At 37.9% G+C, this 24,156-nt stretch overlaps 1 protein-coding gene across 3 annotated transcripts in view; it reads right to left on the bottom strand.

Moving 5' to 3' along the window:
• NIPA1 (NIPA magnesium transporter 1) overlaps window positions 1–24,156 on the bottom strand; it is a 72,228-nt gene that overhangs the window by 24,155 nt on the left and 23,917 nt on the right. For all 3 annotated transcript variants that reach the window (XM_045070569.1, XM_045070571.1, XM_045070570.1), the window contains exons 2-3: window positions 16,789–16,836; window positions 15,693–15,783 (exon numbers count right to left, since the gene is read on the bottom strand). In XM_045070569.1, the coding sequence (XP_044926504.1) occupies window positions 15,693–15,783; window positions 16,789–16,836 (139 nt within the window). The remainder of the gene's footprint in view (window positions 1–15,692; window positions 15,784–16,788; window positions 16,837–24,156) is intronic.

Genomic DNA, 24,156 nt, shown 5'->3' with positions numbered 1-24,156 from the left:
GGAACTAATATAACATTTCAGGTCAATTTTAATTTTAAAAAACTCTTGAGATGGGGCGCCTGGGTGGCTCAGTGGGTTGAGCCGCTGCCTTCGGCTCAGGTCATGATCTCGGGGTCCTGGGATCGAGTCCCGCATCGGGCTCTCTGCTCAGCAGGGAGCCTGCTTCCTTCTCTCTCTCTCTGCCTGCCTCTCAGTGTACTTGTAATTTCTCTCTGTCAAATAAATAAATAAAATCTTTTAAAAAATAAATAAATAAAAAATAAAAAACTCTTGAGATGCCTGGGTGGCTCAGTCAGTTAAGCATCTGCCTTTGGCTTGGGTCATGATCCCAGAGTCCTGGGATCAAATCCCGCATCAAGCTTCTTGCTCAGTGGGAAGCCCACTTCTCCCTCTGCCTGACACTCACCCTGCTTGTGTTCTCTCAGTCTCTCTCTCTCTCTCTGACGAACAAATAAACTTGAAAAAAATTCCTGTAGCTCTCAGTGTACAGATCACCTCCTTGATGAAATTGATTCCTCAGGATTTTATTGATGTTACTGTGAACAGAATTGTTTTATTTGTTTTTCAGGTATTTTGTTGTTAATGTAGAGAAACACAACTGATTTCTCTATCCTGAAACTTTACTGAATTTTTAAAATCTGTTCTTATAGTGTTTTGGTGGAGTCTTTAGGATTTTCTGTATATAAGATCATGTCGTGTTCAAACAAAGAAAATTTTAATTATCATTTTCTGAGTCAGGTGCCTTTTCTTTCTTTTTTCTTGCCCAAGTCCACTTACTAGGACTTCTAGTTCTAATGTTTAATAGGAGTGGTGAGAGTGGGCACACTTGTCTTAGATCTTAGAGGAAAGTTTTCAAACACTCACTGCTGATTATGTTAGCTGTAAACTTGTCATATATGGCCCTTACTATGTTGAGATATGTTACCTCTATACCCAGTTTCAGAGCTTCTTACCATGAAATGATGTTGATTTTTATCAAGATTTTTTGCATATACTGAGAAAAATTTAATTTTGATCTTTCACTGTATTAGTGTGGTATATGACATGTATTAGTATTCATATGTTGAACCATGCTTGCATCACACAGCTAAATCCCAACCTGATGATGTTGTATGATCCTTTTAATATACTACTAAATTTGGCTTGCTAATATTTTGTTGAGAATTTTTGTTGATGAATTGAGAATAAATGCGTCAGGGATATTGGTAGTTAGTTTTCTTTTCTTGTAGTGTCTTGATCTGGCCTTGGTATCAGGGTAATGCCGGCTCATAAAATGAGCTTAGGAGTGTTCTCTCCTCTTCAGTTTTTTGGAAGAATTTGAAAAGGACTGGCATTAATTCTTCTTCAAACATTTGGCAGAATTCACTCACAAAGCCATCTGGTCCTGGGCTTTTTTTTTTTTTTTTTTTTTTTTTAAGATTTTATTTACTTATATGACAGACAGAGGTCACAAGTAGGTAGAGAAGCAGGCAGAGAGAGAGGAGGAGAGGAGAAAGCAGGCTCCCTGCCGAGCAGAGAGCCTGATGCAGGGCTTGATCCCAGAACCCTGGGATCATGACCTGAGCCAAAGGGAGAGGCCCTAACCCACTGAGCCACTCAGGCGCCCCTGGGCTTTTCTTTATTAGTTTTTTATTACTGACTCCATCTCCTTACTTATTATTGGTCTATTCTGATTTTGCTTCTTCATTATTCAGTCTTTGGTAGGCTGTATATTTTTAGGAATTTATCCATTTCTTCCAGGCTGTTCAATTTGTTGCCGTATAATTGTTCATAGTAATGCTTTATGATCCTTTATAGTTCTGTGGTATAACTTGTAAGGTCTCTTTCATTCCTAATTTTGAGTCTTCTTTCCTTTTTCTTAATCTAACTAAAGCTATGTCCATGTTATCTTTTTGAAAAGCTGCTCCTAGTTTCATTAATCTTCTCTATTGTTTTTCTGGTCTCTATCTCTGATCTTTTTTATTTCCTACCTTTTGACTGTACTGGGTTTACCTTGTTCTTTTTCTTCATTCCTTGAGGTGTAGTTAGGTTTAGATAATTTTTTTCTTAAAACACGCATTCATCACTATAAACTTCCCTTTTAGGGATGCTTTTGCAGCATCCCACAGGTTTTAATATGTTGAATTTCCATTTTTATTTGTTTCAAGATCTTTTTATTTCCCTTTAGATTTCTTCTTTGACCCTTGGTTGTTTAGGTGTTATTTCATCTTCACATATTTGTGAATTTTCCTGCTCCTTTCCCATTATTGAATTCTAATTCAATACCATTATAGTCAGATACTTGGCATGATCTCAACCTTCTTAAATTTGCTAAGACTTCTTCAGTGACCTATGACTTTATCTATTCTGGGGAATGCTCCATGTGTACTTGAGAAGAATGTGTACTCTCCTGTTGTTGGATAGAATGTTCTGTGTATGTCTCTTAGGTCCATTTGGTCTAATGTGTGTTTCAAGTCTCATGTTTCCCTTTTGATTTTCTGCCAGAATGATCTATCCATTACTGAAAGTTTGACATCAAAGTCCCCTACTATTACTGTATTGCTGTATTGTCTCCCATTGTATTTGTTAATATCTGCTTAATATATTTAGGTGCTCTGACGCTGGGTGCATATATGACTGTTATATCTTCTCGACAAATTGATCATTACGTCTTTGTCCTTTATTACCATATTTCATTTAAAGTCTATTTTGTCCTTTGTCCATTATTGCCATATTTCACTTAAAGTCTATTTTGCCCAAGTACAGCTATCCCTGTTCCCTTTTGGCTTCTTCTTGCTTGGAATAGCTTTTTCCATCTCTTTGCTTTGAGCCTATGTGTGTCCTTAAAGATGAATTGAGTTTATTGTAGGCAGTATATTGTAGGGTCCTGTTTTTTTTGCCCACCCAGCTAATCTTTGTCTTTTGATTGGAAAACTCACACCACATGCATTTAGAGTAATTATTGATAGGTGAGGACTTACTAATGTCATCTAATTCATTGTTTTCTGGTTGTTTGTGGTTCTCTTGTTCCTAACTTAAATTTTTTCTATCTTCCTTCATGAACTGAACTGATGATTTGCTGTAATGACATACTTTGATTCCCTTGTCTTTATCTTGTGTGAATCCACTGTAGGCTTTCACTTCATGTTTACCATGAGGCACAGAGGAAACAGTTTATACTTTTAACAGTCTATTTTATAACGATAGCAATTTGACTTTAATCCCATACAAAAACTCTACCCTCCTTTTACTACCCGTGTTTTGTTTTTGCTGGCACAATTTACAACTTTTTATACTGTGTATCAACTAACAAATAATTGTAGTTATGGTTATGCTTAATATTTTTGTCCTTTAACCAGTATACTGAAGTTAGTATTAACACACCACCATATTTACAGTAGTAGAATATTCTGAATCTGACTATCTGCTTACCTTTACCCATATGTTATATATCTTCATGTTACTAACTAGCACCATTTTATTTCAGGCTGAAGAACTTTCAGCATTTCTTATAAGGCAGGTCTAGTGGTGATGAATTCCTTTACCTATTGTTCATCAGGTAAAGTCTTTACCTCTTTTTGAAAAATTTTAATTCCAGTATAGTTAACATACAGTGTTATATTAGCTTCAGGTGTACAATATATTTGTTCAACAATTCCACGCATTGCTCAGTGCTCATCACAAGTACACTCCTTAATATACACCACCAATTTAAGTCATTCCCGCACCCACATTCCCTCTGGTAGCCATCAGTTTGTTCTCTATGGAAAAACTGATCAGGGGTACCTGGGTGGCTCAGTCTTTAAGCATCTGCCTTTGGCTCAGGTCATGATCCCAGGATCCTGGGATCAAGCCCTGCATCAGGATCCCTGCTCAGCGGGAAGCCTGCTTCTCTCTCTCCCACTCCCCCTGCCTGTGTTCCCTCCCTTGCTCTCTCTGTCAAATAAATAAATAAAATCTTTTTTAAAATGATCAGCTCTATGGAAAGAAAGAAAGAAAGAACGAACGAACCTGGACAACTTTCTTACACCATACACAAAAATAAACTCAAAATGGATTAAAGACCTAATGTGCAACCTGAAACCATTTATGAAACCACAAACATCCTAAAAGAGAGCATAGGCAGTAACATTTCTGACCTTGGCCATAGCAACATTTTTTTAGATATGTCTCCTGAGACAAAGATAACAAAAGCAAAAATAAACTATTGGTATCCAAATAAAAAGCTTCTGCACAGTCTTTATCTCTTTTTCATTTTGAAGGAAACGTTGCTGGGTAAAGTATTCTTGCTATACAGTTTCTTTCTTTCAACACTTCAAATATACCATCCCATTACCTCCTGGCTTACAAGGTCTTTTGTAAGAAATCTGATGATAATATGGGAGTTTCCTTGTGTGAGAGAATCTTTTTTCTCTTGCTGGTTTTTTTTTCTTTTCTTTCTTCTTTATTTCAAGATTTTTATTTATTTGAGAGAGAAGTGAGAGAGAGAGAGAGAGTGCACAACAGTAGGGAGGAAAAGGAAGAAGCAGACTCCTCTGCTGAGCAGGGAGCTCAACATGGGACTTGATCCCAGGACCCTGGGATCATAACCTGAGTGGAAGGCAGATGCTTAACCAACTGAGCCATCCAGGCACCCCCTTCTTGCTGTTCTTAACGTAGTTTTATTATAATAATAGTTTTCTTATAATAATAATTATATAATAATAAATACAGTTTTATTATAATATGTCTTGGTGAAGATCATTTTGTATTGAAAATTTGGGGTGACTTATGAGCTTCAAAAACCTGGATGTCCAAAATCTCTCCCCAGATTTAGGAAGCTCTCAACCACTATTTATTTATTTATTTATTTATTTATGTGTGTGTGTGTGTGTGTTTTTGTTTATTTTTAAATTCTTTTTTCTTAAGATTTTATTTACTTATTTGACAGGCATAGATCACAAGTAGGCAGAGAGGCAGGCAGAGAGAGAGAAGGGGAAGCAGGCTCGCTGCTGAGCAGTGAGCCTGATGTGGGGCTCAATCCCAGGACCCTGGGATCAGGACCTGAGCCAAAGGCAGAGGCTTTAACCCACTGAGCCACACACGTGCCCCATCAACCACTATTTATTTAAATAAGCTTTCTAAGTCCTTTCCCTCTCTCTCTTTTTCCAACAATGGTACTGTTTCCATATAGGTGCCTCATTAGTTCTATAGCCTTTCTTCATTCTTTTTGCTTTTTGCTCCTCTGAGTAGATGATTTCAACTGATCTGTCTTTTAGCTAACTAATTCTTTCTTCTATTGGTCAAGGGTGCTGTTGAGGTTCTTTATTGAATTCTTCAGTACATCAATTTTATTCTTCAGCTCCAAAATTGGTTTGGATCTTTTTTAGGTTGCCTCTTTTTTGAACTTCTCATTTTGTTCTTGGGTTACTTCCCAAATGTCTTTAAATTGTTTATATGTATTCTCATAGCATCTTTAAGGGAGCTATTTTTGAATTCTTGGTCAGGCAATTCCTGGATCTGTATATCTTTGGAGCCAGTAACCAGAAGTTTCTGTATTGTTTGGAGGAGTCCCTGTAGCCTTGTGTAGGTGTCTGTGCATTTGAAAATGTTGTCACCTCTTCCAGAACTTAGAAAATGGTATCAGCTTTACTGAAGCTTTACTGAAGACTTTTACTTGTGGATGAGAGCACACAGGGCAGGCAGTGGTGATAGCCAGAGCTGGTGTGCACATGGCTGGCTGCAGGGGCCAGCTGCATATGCCTGTGTAGTCACAGGATCCAGTTGCAGACACATATATAGTGATCAGGCCTAACACAGGCAGTAAAGGCCAGGGCCAACTACAAGCTCATTGACAGCTACAAGGGCCCTGGCTATTGGTGTGCCTATATTGTATGCCAGTCATAGGGGTCAGGCTGGAGGTATGCAGGTGCAAAAGTGGAGGATCTAGCTTCAGGTGAACATAATGGTGCAGGGCAGTGACAGATGGTAAGGACTAATCGGGCCAACAGGCTGCTGCAGACTCCAGCTGTCAGCATATTTTGTCATGGCTGCACAGTAGTACCCCTGCATACATGCAGACTGAAGTGGAAGTTGGTGATAGATTTCAGACTTACAGTATGGAAGGGCATGAATGGACAGGCTAGCCCCAAACTCACACATGGCACCCTATAGTATGGAAGGGCACAGCTGGAAAGGCTAACCCTGAACACACACTTGGTCGGTTGGAAGAGTCTAGGGTGATGTCTTGTACTCATATAGCTACAGAGTTCTGGGATGGATGCTCAAGTGGTTCCTGGGAGCTGGCAATGGTGGGGTGGGAATTGAATGAGGGGGGATTCTGATGGCTAGTATCACTGAATGTGAATGCCTCTGGGGTATAAGCTGATGAAAGCTCCAGGTGTCCGTGGCAACTGAGCTTGCCATTGGCTTCTTCAGCAGCAAAATCTGCTGGGTTTGTCTGCAGAGCAGGTGAGTGAGCCACAACCATTCTCACTGCATGGCTGCTATTGGTATCCCTTTTCTGCCTTGTTCCTCCTAGCCACCTCTGTCTGTCTCAGCTTTTGCAGTGAAACCAAAGCAGAACCTTGTGGCAATGTCCTGAAAGGCTGGGAAAGCTGGTTGCTCACTCTGCTCCTCCTTTCCTGGCAAGGGAAAACTCTTTCCAGTTGATAAGTTCCCTCCTGGTGCTGTGCAATGTCAGCTTGGGGGAAGGAAAGATGCAGGCAAAATGAAGTTGTCTTCCTTCTATTCTTTTGTGGCTATTCTCACGTTTTTTGTTCTAAAGTATTGCTGAAGTTTCTTAAACAGATTCCAGACCTCTCCCAGAGCTCTCCCAGAAATATTTCTCTTCATGGATAACTGTCTAATCATTAATCTTTCTGAGGGGACAGAGAGTGGGTTCCCACATATAACCATTTTGGTGACACTGTGTTTTTTCCTGACTTTTCACTTTCTTGATGGGATTTTTTAAAGCAGAAAAGTTTTAAATTTATATAATGCCAAATTTATCTATTTTAGATAAATTTGTGCTTGTGCTTTAGGTGTCAAATCTAGGAAAATATTGCCTAATCCAATGTCACAAAAATTTATACCTTTCCTTCAAGAGTTTTATAGTTTACGCTTTTAAATTTAGGTACTTGGGACGCCTGGGTGGCTCAGTTGGTTAAGCAGCTGCCTTCAGCTCAGGTCATGATCCCAGCGTCGTGGGATAGAGTCCAACATCGGGCTCCTTGCTCCACAGGGAGCCTGCTTCTCCCTCTTCCACTCTGTCTGCCTTTGCGCTCTCTCTCTCTCTGTCTCTGACAAATAAAAAAATAAAATCCTTAAAAATAAACAAATAAATAAAAAAATAAATTTAGGTACTTGAACCCCTTTGAGTTAATTTTTGTATATATTATGAGGTAGGAGTATAACTTCATTCATTTGAATTTGAATGCCCAGTTATATCAGCACCACTTATTGAAAAGACTATTCTTTCCTTACTGAATTGTCATTAACCACCTGTAAAAATCTGTTGACTATAACTGTTAGTGTTTATTTCTGGAATCTCAGTTTTATGTGTGTGTGTGTGTGTGTGTGTGTGTATCTTCTTAACTCAGTACACTGTTCTGATTACTGTAGTTTTATAAAATGTTTTGAAATTAAGAAATGTGAGTCCTCCAACTGTGTATTTACTTATCATGACTGGGCTATTCTTGGTCTCTTGCATTTCTATATGAATTTTAAGATCAGCTTGTCAATTTCAAATAAGCCCCCTAAGATTCTGATTGCACTAAATCTGTAGATGAGGCAGTATCATCATCTTAACAATATTAATTCTTATTAATACTGGAATATGGAATATGTGAATATGGACCATTTATTTAGGATTAATTTATTTTAAAAATGTTTTTTATGGCTTCAGAGTCCAAGTTCTGTGCTTCTTTTTAAAAATATGTCCTTAAGTATTTTGTTTGTTTTGGTACTATTCTATAACTGAATTGCTTTCTTAATTTCATTTTTGGCTTGCTCACGGCTATTGTATACAGATACAATTGCATCCTTGGTGAACTTATCAGTTCCAATAGTTTCTTAGAATTTCCCATATATAAGATCAAGTCAGCTCAGCTAACAGAGATAGTTTGACTCCTTCCTTTCCAATCAAGAAGTCTTTTTTTTTTTTTACATTTCTTTTCAGAGTAACAGAATTCATTGTTTTTGCATCACACCCAGTGCTCCATGCAACAGGTGCCCTCCTTAATACCCACCACCTGGCTCCCCCAACCTCCCACCCCCCGCCCCTTCAAAACCCTCAGGTTGTTTTTCAGAGTCCATAGTCTCTCATGGTTCACCTCTCCTTCCAATTTCCCTCAACTCCCTTCTCCTCTCCATCTCCCTATGTCCTCCATGTTATTTGTTACGCTCCACAAATAAGTGAAACCATATGATAACTGACTCTCTCTGCCTGACTTATTTCACTCAGCATAATCTCTTCCAGTCCCCTCCATGTTGATACAAAAGTTGGGTATTCATCCTTCAATCAAGATGTCTTTTAATTCATTCTCATTCATTCAATTTGCTAGCCCAACTATATTGGCTTGAACCTTTGATACAAAGGTACAAAGCTGAATACAAGTGGCAAAAGTATATGTCTTGTTCCTGATCCCCTGGGGGAAATCATCCACTCCTTAACCATTAATTATGATGTTAGCTGGGGTGTTTTCATAGAGATACTCTGCCAGTTTAGGAAGTTACCCTTTATTTCTAGCACTTTTTATAGTCTCCATGCCCAGTGTGGAACCCAATTCAGGGATTAAACTCACAACTCTGAGCTGAGATAAAGACCTGAGCTGAGGTGAAGAGTTGGATGCTTAAACTAAGCCACCCAGGGGTCCCTCTATGTCTAGCATATTGATTGTTTTCATCATGAAGTGGTGTTGAATTTTATAAAATAACTTTTCTGTGTCTGTTGAGATATGTTTAACCTTTATTCTATCAATGAGGTATATTAAATAATTTACTCTGATGCTAAATCTACCTTGCATTCTTGAGATAAATCCCACTTGGTCAGGGTGTATAATCCTTTTTATATATGGCTGAATTCAATTGGCTAGTATTTTGTTGAGGATCCCTCCATCTGTATTAATAAGAGAACTGGTTTGTAGTTTTCCTTTCTGGTGATTTCGTTGGTTTCATTACAAGATAGTATTACCTCATGGAGTTGGGAAGAGTTCCCACCTCTCCTATTTTTTGGGAAGAGTTTGTGAAGAATTTTATTAATTCTTCTTTAAACGTCTAAAAGAATTCATTAGTGAAATCCCCTCTACCTGAACCTCTCTTTGCTGGAAGTTGTTTTGTTTTTTACCAATTCAGTCTCTTTACTTTCTCTAAGTCTATTCAGATTTTCTATTCTTAAAACATTTTCATTAGTTTGAGTCTTTCTAGGAATATGGCCATTTCATCTAAGTTATCTAATTTGTTGGTATACTGTTGTTCATCGTATTTGCTTATAATTCCAATTTCTGTAGAATTGGTGGCAATATCCCCTTTTTGTTCTTGATTTTAGTAACTTGTCTTCTCTGTCAGTCTAACTGAAGTGTTAGCAATTTTGTTAATTTTTTCTAAGGACAATCCTTGGGTTTTTCTGCTTTTCAGCATTTATTTTTAATCTCTATTTCATTTATTTACTCTGACCTTTATTTTTTTCCTTCCTTCTTCCTCCTTTGGGTTTGGTTGGCCCTCTAAAGGTTGTTGATTTCAGATTTTTCCTTTTAATGTAGGCATTTACAGATATAAATTTCCCTCTGGGTATGGCTTTACCTGAGTCACGTGAGCTTTGATGTGTGTCTCCGATTTTTATTCATCTCAAAGTGTCCTCTAACTTCCCTTGTGAGGTTCTTTCTGACTGGTCATTTAGTAATAAGTTGTTTAATTTCCACTATTTGTAAACTTCACAAATTTCACTGGTTTTGCTTTCTGATTTCATTAATGGCCTAGTATATGGTCTATCCAGGAAAATGTTCCATATACACTTGGAAAGAATGTGAATTCCACTTTTGATGGGTGGAGTGTTCTACAGATGTCTATTTTGTCTGGTTGACTTATAGTGTCATTCAAGTCTTCTATATCCTTCTTGATATTTTGCCTAGTTTTTCTATCCATTATTGAAAGTAGGGTATTAAAGTCGTAACTATTATTCTTGAATTGTCTGTTACTCTTTATTCGTTCAGGTATGTCTCATATATATATATATATATTTTTAAGATTTTATTTATTTATTTGAGAAAGAGACAATGAAAGAGAGCATGAGTGAGGAGAAGGTCAGAGGGAGAAGCAGACTCCCCGTGGAGCTGGGAGCATGATGTGGGACTCGATCCGGGAACTCTGGGATCTGACCTGAGCCGAAGGCAGTCGTCCAACCAACTGAGCCACCCAGGCGTCCTTGTTTCATATATTTTGAAGCTCTGTTTTTAGGTGCATATTTGTTTATAATTGTTACGCCTTTCTGATGGACTGACATTTTGTCAATACAAGATGTCTCTATCAGGAATAATATTTTTTGTTTTACAATCTACTTTGATAGAAGCCTCTCCAACTCTCTTATGGGATTGTTTGCATAATATATTTTCTTTCCTTCCTTTTACCTTCAGTTCATTTACATCTTTGAATCTAAAATGTCTTGTGTAGGGCGCCTGGGTGGCTCAGTGGGTTAAGCCGCTGCCTTCGGCTCAGGTCATGATCTCAGGGTCCTGGGATCGAGTCCCACATCGGGCTCTCTGCTCAGCAGGGAGCCTGCTTCCTCCTCTCTCTCTCTGCTTGCCTCTCTGCCTACTGGTGATCTCTCTCTGTCAAAAAAAAAAAAAAAAAATCTTAAAATGTCTTGTGTAGAAGCGTAAGTTGGATCTTTATCCCGCCTGACAACCTTTGCTTTTAAAAAAAAAATTATTTATTCCAGAGAGAGAAAGTGAGAGAGAGAGTAGGGGGAGGAGCAGAGAGAGAGTTAGAGAGAGAATCCAAACCAGACTCCACACTGAGTGCAAAGTCTGATTCCAGGCTCAATCCCACCTCCAAGACATGACCTGAGCCAAAATCAAGAGTCAGACTGAGACATCCAGGTGCTCCTAATCTCTGCCTTTTTACTGGATTGTTTTATTCACTGACATTAAATGTTTTTATTGATACTGTTAGTTGTGTGTTTGCCATTTTACTTTTTATTTTTTACATTTTATTCCTGATTCTTTACTTACTGCCTTCTACATTAAATGAATCTTTCCAGCATAACATTTTAGTTCCTTATTGGTTTTTTTCACCACACTTCTTTGTTATATTTTTAGTGGCTTCTCTAGGGCTTATCAGAATACCTTTCAAAATGATACTAAATTAACCTCAGTGTTACTCCTACAGTGTTATTCCTCTATAGCTCAATTCCTACTTCTTTCTTTTTGCGCTGTTTTTTGGTGCTACTTGGGTCTTTCACAAACCCAATAATACATTATTGTAATTATTATTTTGTAAAATTTATGTCTATTTTCAAAAAGCTGAGAAAAAAAAGGAGAACAAATATGTATTTATAGTTTGTTATAGTTAGCAGGTATCTTTTCAAATATTCTTATTAGTTTTGAAATACTTGCATATTTATTACACTATATCAGGTTGCTTATATGCATTTTATTGAAAATGAGGGTAAATATTACTGAAATAAATGTGTTTTCTTATGAACAAATTGTCAGTTTTGCCCTTTGCCCTACTGGGGTTTTCATATTATTCCGACCAATTTAAGAAAATCCTTATGTTATACTAATTACTGTCATATTTGATTTAAAATTTTTCCCCATTTTACTTTTTTACTGTAGTAAGTTAAACTTTTCATTTTTATTACTTCAAACTTTAGAAATTTCTTATCCTTTTAAGATCTAAAAGACTTCTGTTTTTTCAAGTTGTAAAAATATTTTTCTTATACATAGGCCATAAACCATGGAAATATCACTAAGTTTTTTTTCCTCCTCCTTTACAGATTAAACCTCTGTAATATATACTCTGGGTTATGTTAGAGATGCAGTCTTCATCAGTGAAAATCAGAGACAGAAAATGTCTACAACTGTATGCAACAGATAATTGGGCACATTAATTTATTGGGCTTACCACAGCTTTATACAGAACATTGAACTCTGCATGACTGAGCAGGACAACATACTTCAATACACCACTTCAGTCATGCACTGGAATAGTATCAACAAACCTTTCAAGGTTGTATTTGCCTCTATTTCCACATTTGATGGCCATTCTGTATATAATACTTAATTCACTTATGTCATATTTTAACAGTGCTTCAATTGATGTTCCTATAAATTGCTTACCAGTTCTCCCAATATTATTTATTTAAAGAAAAAAAAATCTCTCTTTTAGATTGCAGACATGACAATTAAATGCAGCTCCCAATACTAGACTGGATCTTTTAATAGAAGGAAAAATGATGGTACAAAGGAAAAAATAAATAATGGTATAAAAGTAATGGCATATTATAAAAATAAAGGCATAAAGGATAATGGCATAAAATAAGGATAGAATGGATCAATTAACAAAACTGGAATACAGAAGGCAGATTAGATACATGTACTATAATGTTAAATTTATTGAAATTGATTATTGTACTGTGGTTATTAAAAGCACATTTGTAGTGTTAGGAAACACAATCAACCTATTTAAGGGTGAAGAGTCATGACAGAAGTAGTCTGAAAGAATAAAAAACAAAGGAACAAAAAAAAACCCAAAGCAAATACCACATTTATGGTTCTCAACTGGGGGTGATTTGTCCCATCCCAGGACATTTGCCATGTCTGGACACATTTTTGCGGGGATTACTCCTGGCATCTGGTTGGTGGAGTCTAGGGATGCAAAACACCCTACAATGCAAAAATCAGCCCTCACAACAAAGAATGATCTGGCCTCTAATGTCAACAGTGTTGAGGCAGAGAAACCTTGATACAGAGAAAGCAAATAATGGAGTAAGTGAGATAAAATATCAACAGAAGGTGTGCATAGGTAAAGGATATACAGGTGTTGTTGTGATTATTCTTTTTATTTTCCAGTTTTCATTTTAACTCCAGTTAGTTAATATATAGTGTAATATTAGTTTCAGGGGTACAATATAGTGTTTCAACACTTACATAATACAGTCAGTGCTCATCACAATATGTGCACTCCTTAATCCCCACCACCCATTTAACCATCCCATTTCGATTATTCTTTTTCTTTTTCCATTTTGATTATTCTTAATCTTGTAACTTTTCTGTAATTTGGAAATTACTTCCAAATAAGGTGTTTTAAACTTCTTTTAAAAGTACTGTGCTGTAAGGTTTACTTTGTCATACAATGAATCATCACAGAGCAAAGTGGACCTATTTTGGGGCTTCCTAGTCTATTTCTAGTCTATTTTATTTCTCTATTTTTCTTCTCTATTCCTAGTCTGTCTCCTGAAGACTTGCAGCATTGAACATTTCTGGTGAGGTGACTTAATTTTCAAAGGCATGAGAATAGTTCTTGCCTATTCGAGGCAAGATATTTTAATATATGCATATTAAATGTGCAATGTGCAAAGACCCTAGGGTCAGATTACTTATTTGCTTGACATTTTTTCAGGAGAACAAATCAAAGAGTGAGGCTGGTCTGTGAGAAGCTAGAGTAGTTATTCCCTGAAGTGAGTACCACTCACACAATCCAAGCTCTTCAGGACCATCCAAACACAAAGTGACATGAAGCTACATATTATATTAGTCTTTTGTTTGGATAAGAAAAACATTCTATAAACACATTTCCAAAGGTTAACCTGTATAAAACATATTTATGCTTTTTAGGCTATAGAATCTTAAAGCCTAATTGACTTGAAGTATAATTTAAATATATCCATCATAGACACACTTCTCTGAAAGAATCTGGAAATCTGTCTAGAATACAGCAGAGTATCGCTATATAAATGAGTTAGAAACTGGGATTTTATTTCTCTTCTATTATGTCTGTTTCTTAGTAATTTCTTCAAAGGTAAAACAGAATATAAATAGGTTCATGGGAGGATATGTGTTGAGCTATTCAATAAATGTCTCATAAAATCACTTTAGTAAGTAAGCCAAAGCTAATATAAAGACTTCACTTGTAATGCATGGTGGCTGGCAGCCATCAAGTCCCCAGTTCTACTTTACTCCCTTTGCCCCACATCTGGGCGACCTTATAAGAAAGCACGCTCAGACCCTAGTGTCCTCCAGCCCTTGGCAATGGCAGAAATTTCAAACCATCCAAGTCCCTCCTGAGTGTGTGAAACTTCACCCCACTCCCTTTTGAACTACAATAAAAACCCAAAGCTCCACCTCCCTCCTTTCTCTCTGGACCACACAGAAGCCCTTCCCCTGGGCATGGGGATCCATCTAAGTTAACTGCTAGGAGTTATAGATTCTATTTTATACCCATTGGTGCCCACGTGTCATCTGTCCCACTTCCATAATTTCCCAGGGTGGAGTGAGTGGGAGAATTGTTCAGTGTCTGGTAGGGGATGCCAGGCACACAAATAAAACACCAAGAGACTAGTTTTGCTTAATGAGTTCTCAGAATCACTTGCCAAGGTACCAGGAAGACTCCAGTCTCTTGGAAGTCTTCCAGGGCAAAGACTAGGAGAATGACAGAATCACATCCATTGATGTCCACTCATAAGTTAGGGTCTGAAATATACTAAAGCAAATTTCTAAAAGAATGGTTAACTCAAAAAAATAAATTTGAGGGCGCCTGGGTGGCTCAGTGGGTTAAGCCGCTGCCTTCGGCTCAGGTCATGATCTCAGAGTCCTGGGATCGAGTCCCGCATCGGGCTCTCTGCTCAGCGGAGAGCCTGCTTCCCTCTCTCTCTCTGCCTGCCTCTCCATCTACTTGTGATTTCTCTCTGTCAAATAAATAAATAAAATCTTTAAAAAAAAAAAAATAAAAAAATAAATAAATAAATAAATAAATTTGAGGGGTGCCTGGGTAGCTCAGTGGGTTAAAGCCTTTGTCTTGGGCTCCGGTCATGATCCCAGGGTCCTGGGATCAAGCCCTGTATCGGGCTCTCTGCTCCGCAGGGAGCCTGCTTCCTCCTCTCTCTCTCTCTGCCTACCTCTCTGCCTACTTGTAATCTGTCAAATAAATAAATAAAATCTTAAAAACAACAACAACAACTAAATTTGAAGTTAAAATTAAACAATATAGAGTAGAATACTGAAAACCTACCTTCAGTTATAATTTTGCTTTTATTATTTGAACAGAAACATTTAAATGGAAAGTTTGTTTAAAACTCAAACTACACATTAAAAACCAAAACATTTTTCTATTTTCCCAGCACCATTTATTGAAGAGATCATCTTTTTTCCACTGGATATTTTTTCCGGCTTTGTCGAAGATTATTTGACCATAGAGTTGAGGGTCCATATCCAGACTCTCTACTCTATTCCATCAGTTTATGTGTCTGTTTTTGTGCCAGTACCATGTTGTCTTGGTGATCACAGAGAAGCATGAGAAACTGTGGACTCTGAGAAATGAACTGAGGGTTTGGGAGGGGAGGAGAGGGGAGCTGGATGAGCCTGGTGGTGGGTACTAAGGATAAGATGTATTGCATGGAGCACTGGGTGTGGTGCATAAACAATAAATCTTGGAACAATGAAAAAATAAAATAAAATTTAAAAATAATAAAAAATTTTTAAAAAATAAAAACGAAAACACGGAATCCCAGTTCTTACCCAAACGGCACTCCGAGGGCACCCAGTGGAGTCACCAGGACTGTGGGGACTGCAGTGTAAGCCAGAAAGTTTCCAATCTGGCCAACAGCCACTGTCAAGAGAATCACAAGGATACCACTTGCAATTACAGCTCTCTTTTAGCAATGATCACAGAGTTTAATTTGGCAAGGCTCTGTTCTGAAAGGGCTACTTCTTTTCATTACTTGTGAGGAAGCAAATGTGGGGCATCATTTGCATAATTAAGGGTCCTGAAGGCAGAGAGAGCAGGCCCCACAGCATCACGGACCCAATCAGTCAGGAGTAGTTTCAGCCCTCTGTGGAAATTCCCAAACTAAATGGCCGTGATTGACAGTGGGTGCAACATAGTATATTTCCACTCTCTCCTTAACACATCCTTGTTTTAACACTAATCATGTAGAATTTCCTGTCCTTTCAATGGTCTGGGATCTACTCCAGTAGAGTCTACTGGCCATAGTGACATGCTGCAGGCACATCAACTGGAAAAAATACTGCCTGCACAGGACTGTACCCAGAGCTATACTGAGACAGAGCTTAAAGATGAGCTCCTCAATGAAAGGAAACAACATCTGCTAGACAACAGCTTGCCTAAAAGATAATGTGTGACAAATAAACCTCATGATATTTCTGAATTTTCTAATATAATTTTTCTTTATATATTTAGGGTTCTGAACTTCAATTTTATTATTTATTTTTATATGATACTACATAACCTCTGCACATGACCTCTTTTATACTATAGTGTATGATCCTGTACTTAAGGCTAAGTGAAGAAACTCTCCTTTGTAAAACAATTGTGTTTAACAAAGCATAATTTCACCAAATATTAACAGCATGATTACAGATGAGTAAGAAGGAGCATTTCAATTTCTTTGGGCCCCGGACAGTCTGACCTGGACTAAATTCAGAGCTAACTGCAGGCAATAGGAACCTCTATTTTCTCCCTCAATTCCTCCCAGCCTAGTCCTCCATCCAAAGAATGGAGCTGCACTCATTCCACCTCCTCCAGTCCTGCCAGAAGAATGACTGATCTTAAGAAAGCAAGCAAACCAAGCGCTTCACCACACTGGGTACTTACTTGCAATTGTGCCTGCCCACCACACAATGTCTGTTAAATAGGAGGTACCTATGAGAGAGTGAGATAAAAATGTGAGTAAAGTACAAAGCAAGAGGTTTGCAAACTATATACTTGAAGAGGAGTTTTTGCATGAAAATAAAATTGAGATGAATAATGAATGACATACTGCTTATTCACCCTTTAAAGAATCGTTTAGTCTATAGATAGCAGCATGAGAAACCACTACAAGTGGCAAATACAGATATTTTTTGCAATGAAAACAAGCTAACCCAAACAACAAGTGAAACCTTTATTAAAAAAAATATTTTTTGGTTCATCATGCCACCCAGAGATATAAATATTCTTTGGCATGAAGTTTTATATTGAAGTCCAGTTTTTTCATACATTAGAGCAACCCATTTATATGATAATTATGAACATAGAATTCAATGACTTAGTGCCTGAACAAGTTACTCAAATTTCATAAAGTAGAAACCTTTATGATATGGCTCTTTTTTCAACAATATGGGCAGCAGACTTTTCACTCACTCAGTGATTTGACATTACATAGATATGACATTACACAGTCAACCATATTCTCTTAGGTTACCCTCATGTATCCCCATGTATAGTCAGGACAGAAACATGGGCAGGGGCCCGGGTCTCCCCATCAGATGGGTCCCTCTTCCTGCCTGTATGACAGGAACCTGCAGCAAGATAGTCTCACAATCTTTGAGACACACAGCTGTACTACTTCAGATAGGTCAAAATGCTCTTCTGACAGGTTTCTTCACTTCAGGGGCGCCTGGGTGGCTCAGCGGGTTGGGCCGCTGCCTTCAGCTCAGATCATGAACTCTGAGTCCTCGGATCGAGCCCCGCATCGGGCTCTCTGCTCAGCGGGGAGCCTGCTTCCTCCTCTCTCTCTGCCTGCCTCTCTACCTGCTTGTGATCTCTCTCAATAAAAATCTGTCTCAAATAAATAAATAAAATCTTTTAAAAAAATAAAAATAAAAATAAATAAAATAGCTAATTCTAGATTTTAGCCATTCTAACAGATGTGAGGTGATGTCTTATTGTGGTTTTGATTTATATTTCCTTGATGATGAGTGATGCTGAAACTCTTTCCATGTGTCTGTTGGCCACCAGTATGTCTTCTTTTGAAAAATGTCTGTTTAGGTCCTCAACCCATTCTTTCAACCATATTGTTTGGGTTTTTTTGGTGTTGAGTTATTTAAGTTCTTGATATACTTTGGATATTAACCCTTATGAGATATATCATTTGCAAATATGTTCTCCCATTCAGTAGCTAATGATATTATAATAGTAATGTGATTGGGACAGATGGTAGCTATATTTATGATGTACATAGCATAATGTATAAACTTATCAAATCACTAAGCTGTACACCTGAAACTAATGTAACATTCTGTGTCAACTACACTAAAAAAAAGGTAACTCTGCAGGTACTTTTGTAGAGAAATTATTTAAAAAAAATAAAATAAATCTAATAGGACATTTTAATTCATAGTAATTTTGTATAATGAACACAGGAATTCAGCCTGCTTCATGGAGGAACAGAGCTACAGATATTACAATAAGTACTTGAAAAAAATAAAATTGGGCTAATAAGTAATGACACAGTAGGAAGAATGGTGAGTTAGAATATCACCATTTGGCAACATCACAATAAAAACCAATTTAGGCAAGAATCATCAATGGAAATGAAAGCAAGTGGATAAAAGTTTGTTGAGGAAGAATGCAGGATTGCCACATAGTCTCCATTAATCACCTCTACCAGTTTCTCATTAATTATAAAGAGAAAAATTTATCTTTACAGTACTCTGTAGAACCTGATAGACATCACCTTAACCAAGCGGTCAAAGTAGACATCAACAATGGGACAAACCAACATCACATGCCTCCTGAGAGGATGCACTGAAAAGGATACAACATCACATCTTTGGTATTCCTGCCAAAATGCATCACTTGAATCTAATCATAAAACTATTAAACAGGCTATAAATTTGCTGGCTTCCCCTCTTCAAAAAAGGCAAGGTCCTAAAGACAACGAAAGGCTAAATGACTGTTGCAGACAAAAGAAAACTAAGAAGATATGGTGACTCAACACAAAGATGCTAAATGTTTAAAAAAAAAAAAGATGCTATAAAGGACAGTATTGGGGCAACTGGCAAAATATGAATAGGGACTGTTGTAAATAAAAGACTTCCCAAACCCCTTCTCTTTCTGCGTGAGAATGTGACTCTAGGTTCACTTTCTGGCTAGGAACCTGATAGCTATGTGGCCAGAGGATAGCACCTAGAAATAACTTTTGATGGACAAATAACTGGGATGAACATCTGAAAGAGATCCTATTACTTGGACTGCCCAGAGAGCAATGTCTCTGGGAACAGGTATGTCTTGTCAGGCTTGGGAGTTCTGCCTCTGTGACTTTAACAGGGTTCATAAGGCAGGGCTGCTGTAGCAATGCCTGCTGTAGCAATGCCTGCTGCAGCTCTGCCTCCAGGCCTGAGACAAAGTCTGCCTCTGCTGCCAACCTCCAGCAGGAAAGGGCGTGACATTGGCTATGGCTCCTCTCCTGTGTCCCTCAGAGTGTGTCTGAGGTAAATGTGGACCACGTCGTCCTATAAGTAGGAAAGTAGAGCTAAGCCTAAGAAAGCCACCTCCCAGTAAGTACTGTAGAACAGTTATCAGCTATTAGTACAAAATTCATGTCGAATTTCCTGAATGTGCTAATCACACAGTGTCTATTTAAGAGAATGTCCCAATATCCCAAAAATGCATGCTGAATTTTAAATTTTTTTTTTAATTTTTATTTTAAGTAGGCTCCACATCCAAGGTGAGGCTTGAATTCATGACCCTGAGATCAAGAGTCACATGCTCTATCAACTGAGCTAGCCAGGCGTCCCTGCATACTGAATTTTAAGGGTGCAAGTTCATTAAATTTCTTGCAGGGCTGGCTCGGTGGCTAAGTGAACATAATAATAAGAAGAAAAAAAAAGCTGAAGGATGCAAGTTCATAAAGTTTACTTCCAGAATGCTGGTGTGAACACCCCATGGACGAGTTGCCCAGTGAAACAACAACTGGAGAATAAAATATTAAAAATATTTTTCAAGGCTCTGAAATTGTTCTAAGAGTATATAGCAAATGAAGAAACATGTACTAAAGAAAAATCTATTATATTTCAGTGAAAACACTGTAAGTCCTTAGCACATTAGCTACAACCCACTCCCCTTCACTCCCGCACTGCAATTCAGTTTCACAGAAGCTGTACTCCAGAATGGTGACAAACAAAATGGCGTCTCCTCTCCTCTTAGTTCTCCATCACCAGGAAGAGCAGTCCTTCAGCATTTCTCATCCCCCTTCCCCACAGTGAAGAGGCTAAATATCTGGTTAGTGCATCCAAGAATTTGGGAGCTTCTTTCCCCAACTCAATGCCTACCCAGAGGCTCTACCCCTGCTAGGACAGGCCCTGATCATCCTGTTCCAAGCTTGAAAGTAGAGTAAAGATCTCATACCTGGAGAGGCAAGCAAGATCAGATGTTACCAACCACTCCCAATAACTAGTATCAATGAATATACCAGCCTGGAGTCAACTGAACAAGACTGTAAGGCAATTTATACACCAGAACATTGTCAAAGTAACAGACTAATTATCCAGCAATTAGTAGAGCCTAACAGCTGGATAATACCCAACGAGACAGATAAGAGAAAAACCGGGAAGAGAAATAGTCAAAGATAGCCCAGCTAGTCATCCCAAATAAAGATGTACATAGCCAAGACTGTAACCTTTGAGGTATACCATTACAGGCTTCACACTGCAGGGGAAATGGACTACCAAAATACTCCACTCAGGCCACTAAACAAACAAACAAGCAAACAACAATCCACAGAGAGGAAGGGGAATCAGATTCCAGAGCTGATACCACATATTACCTAAAATGCCCAGATAGCAACAAAATTCATCAGACAACAACAACAAAACAACCCAATTCAAAAATAGCCAAAAGACGTGAATAGACACTTCTCCAAAAAAGACACACAAATGGCTAATAAGCACATGAATAGATGCTCAACATTACTAATCATTAGGGAAACACAAAAATCAAATCCCTATCACTTCACACTTATTACAGGGACTACTGAAAAACAAACAAACAGGGGGCGCCTGGGTGGCTCAGTGGGTTAAGCCGCTGCCTTCGGCTCAGGTCATGATCTCAGGGTCCTGGGATCGAGTCCCACATCGGGCTCTCTGCTCAGCAGGGAGCCTGCTTCCCTCTCTCTCTCTCTACCTGCCTCTCCGTCTACTTGTGATTTCTCTCTGTCAAATAAATAAACAAAATCTTTAAAAGAAAAAAAAAAAGTGTTGGTGAGAATATGGAGAAACTGGAAACCTTGTGCACTGATGGTAAGAATGGAAAATGGTATAGCCACAGCGGAAAACAGAACAGCAGTTCCTCAAAGGGTTACATATAGGATCACCATAAGGTCCAGCAATTCCACTTCTGGGTATATATCCAAAAGAACTGAAAGCAGGGACTTGAGGATATATTTATTTGTAAACCATGTTCATACCAGCTTTAATCACAATAGACAAAAGGTGGAAACAACCCAAGTGTCCTTCAACAGATGAATGGACAAACAAATGGATAGACAAAATAAATAAAATATTTTTTTAAAAAGGCAATTTTATGAGTGTACTTATGTATGGTACTTAGAGTAATTACATTCATAGAGATAGAATGGCGAACAGTGGTTACCAGGGTGGGGAGTGGGAATGGGAGCTACTGTTAAATGGGTAGTGTTTCATAAAGGGATTATGAAAGAGTTCTAGAGATAGATACTGATGATATTTTGTACAACATAAATATATATATATATATATTTAAAGATTTTATTTATTTATTTGACAGACAGAGATCACAAGCAGGCAGAGAGGCAGGCAGAGAGAGAGGAGGAAGCAGGCTCCCTGCTGAGCAGAGAGCCCAATGCGGGGCTCGATCCCAGTACCCTGGGATCATGACCTGAGCAGAAGGCAGAGGCTTTAACCCACTGAGCCACCCAGGCGCCCCGAACATAAATATATTTAATTCTACTGAATTGTACAATCAAAAGTGGTTAAAATAGTAAATGTTATGGCATGAATAGAATATATATATTTTACCCCAACAAAAAAAATAGCTGGAGGAACAGAGGCCTGAAAATGTTAAGCCCCATGACTCCCCTTTTGTCTTAAGGTAGGAACTGATTTAAGAGAGTCATAAACCAGAATGCCCATAGTAGGAGTGCCTGGAACCTTCATATCTGCAGTCCATCTTACACTGATACTATTGACATCTAGTGGTCCTTGAGCCCTATATCATTGGGTCTCCTATAACCTAGATGCTATTTAACTTCAGGAGGAGCAGTTGCTGGCCAATCAAATCACTGTAGGCTGTGCTTCTTGATGTGAAAACTGTGTCTTTCAAAATTTCTTCCTGGTGTTCAAATGTACCAAGAAGATGGGTAAAGGACCGTTCTGCAGAGATTCTGTGCCTTTGTGTTATTCACAATCTGTCTTCATCTTTTTCCTTGTAGGTCTCTCAGGGGTTAAGTAGTGTCAGGAAGAAACAAGGCAAGTTTTTCTGCTTATTCTGCATGTTGGGAATGAGGAACATTTTATACTTATGTGAAAGCTACTGTTTACTGATGTCATGATTATATATATATATTTTTTTTAATGATTATATATTTTTTAAAGATTTTATTCCTTTATTTGACACAGAGAGAGAGAGAGAGCACAAGTAGACAGAGAGGCAGGTGGGGGGGGGCAGGCTCCCCGCTGAGCAGAGAGCCCTACGTGGGGCTCGATCCCAGGACCTTGAGATCATGACCTGAGCCGAAGGCAGAGGCTTAACCCACTGAGCCACTCAGACACCTCGATGTCATGATTATAGATAAAATACTCTTGTTCCTTTTGTTACACATGAAACAGAAGAGAAGAATACAAGATAAAACTATAATTAACTGCTTGAATGATGTTGGTTTCCATTGTATTAGGTGTAAAAGTTGAGAGGAAAAAGTGCTGGGAGAGGACATGTAATAATAAAAATAAGAACTAAAAAAAGTCCCTGAAAGACCCCCAAAACCAAGACATGCGAAAAACCCAGAAAAATGTGATCTATATCACATATACTATACATATAGGGAAAGTGCAGGCAACAAAAACTGCCTGTAAGAAGGCCTAGACATTAGACTTAACAAAAACTTCAAACCATCCATTAAAAATATATTCAAACTGGAATTAAAATAAAAACTTCATAAGATCAAATAACTAATGAAAGTATGCTTAAAGAAGTAAAGGAACAACTTATCAAATAGAGACTATTAATAAAGAAATAGAAGCGATTTTTTTAAAAAGCCCAAGCTGAAATTCTGGAGTTGAAATGTATAACTAGAATGAAAAAAGAAATCAATACCACATTTCAATATTTCTGGCAGAAGAAAGAGTCGGTGAATTTGAAGATAGATTGATAAAGATCATACATTCTAAAGAAAAAAGAAAAAAATAAAGAAAAATGAACAGAACCTTAGAGAAATGTGACACCATCACACAAATCAGCAGACTCATAATGTTACTAATAGAAGGAGAGAAAACAGTAATAGAAAAAAAATTCAAGAAAAAAAAAAGGGCTGAAATTTACCAAATGTGATGAAAATCCAAAAAGCTAAACAAGCTCTGAAGAGCTCCACACACAAGTCATGTGTTAATAAAAGCGCTCAAAGATGAAGAGAGAATTTTAAAAGTATAGAAAAATGACTGATAATATGCAAGAGAATCTAAGTAAGATTAATAACAGATATCTCAACAAATTTTAACTAAAACTTAAATTTAAGATGTTTAATTATAGGGCGCCTGGGTGGCTCAGTGGGTTAAGCCGTTGCCTTCGGCTCAGGTCATGATCTCAGGGTCCTGGGATCAAGTCCTGCATCGGGCTCTCTGCTCAGCAGGGAGCCTGCTTCCTCCTCTCTCTCTGTCTGCCTCTCTGCCTGCTTGTGATCTCTGTCTGTCAAATAAATAAATAAAATCTTAAAATAAAATAAAATGTTTAATTACAAAACACAAATTTGTTCTCCTTTCTCAGCTTTTTATTGATTTTGGGGGGGGGCGTTCTCTGTGCTTCCTGGACTTGAACGCCTGTTTCCTTCCCCAGATCAGGAAAGTTCTCAGCTATAATTTGTTCAAATAAACTTTCCACCCGTTTTTTCCACTCTTCATCTTCTAAGACTCCTATAATATGGATATTATTTTGCTTTATGGAATCACTTAATTCCCTAAGTCTACCTTCGTGATCTAATAGTTTTCTTTCCCTCTTCTTTTCAACATCATT

This window comes from Mustela putorius, unplaced genomic scaffold (assembly GCF_011764305.1).
Source record: "Mustela putorius furo isolate JIRA1106 unplaced genomic scaffold, ASM1176430v1.1 tig00003972_pilon_pilon_pilon, whole genome shotgun sequence".
Classification (NCBI taxonomy): Eukaryota; Metazoa; Chordata; class Mammalia; order Carnivora; family Mustelidae; genus Mustela; species Mustela putorius.
Note: the sequence above shows the minus strand (reverse complement) of the source record. Positions and strands in the feature narration are given on the sequence as shown.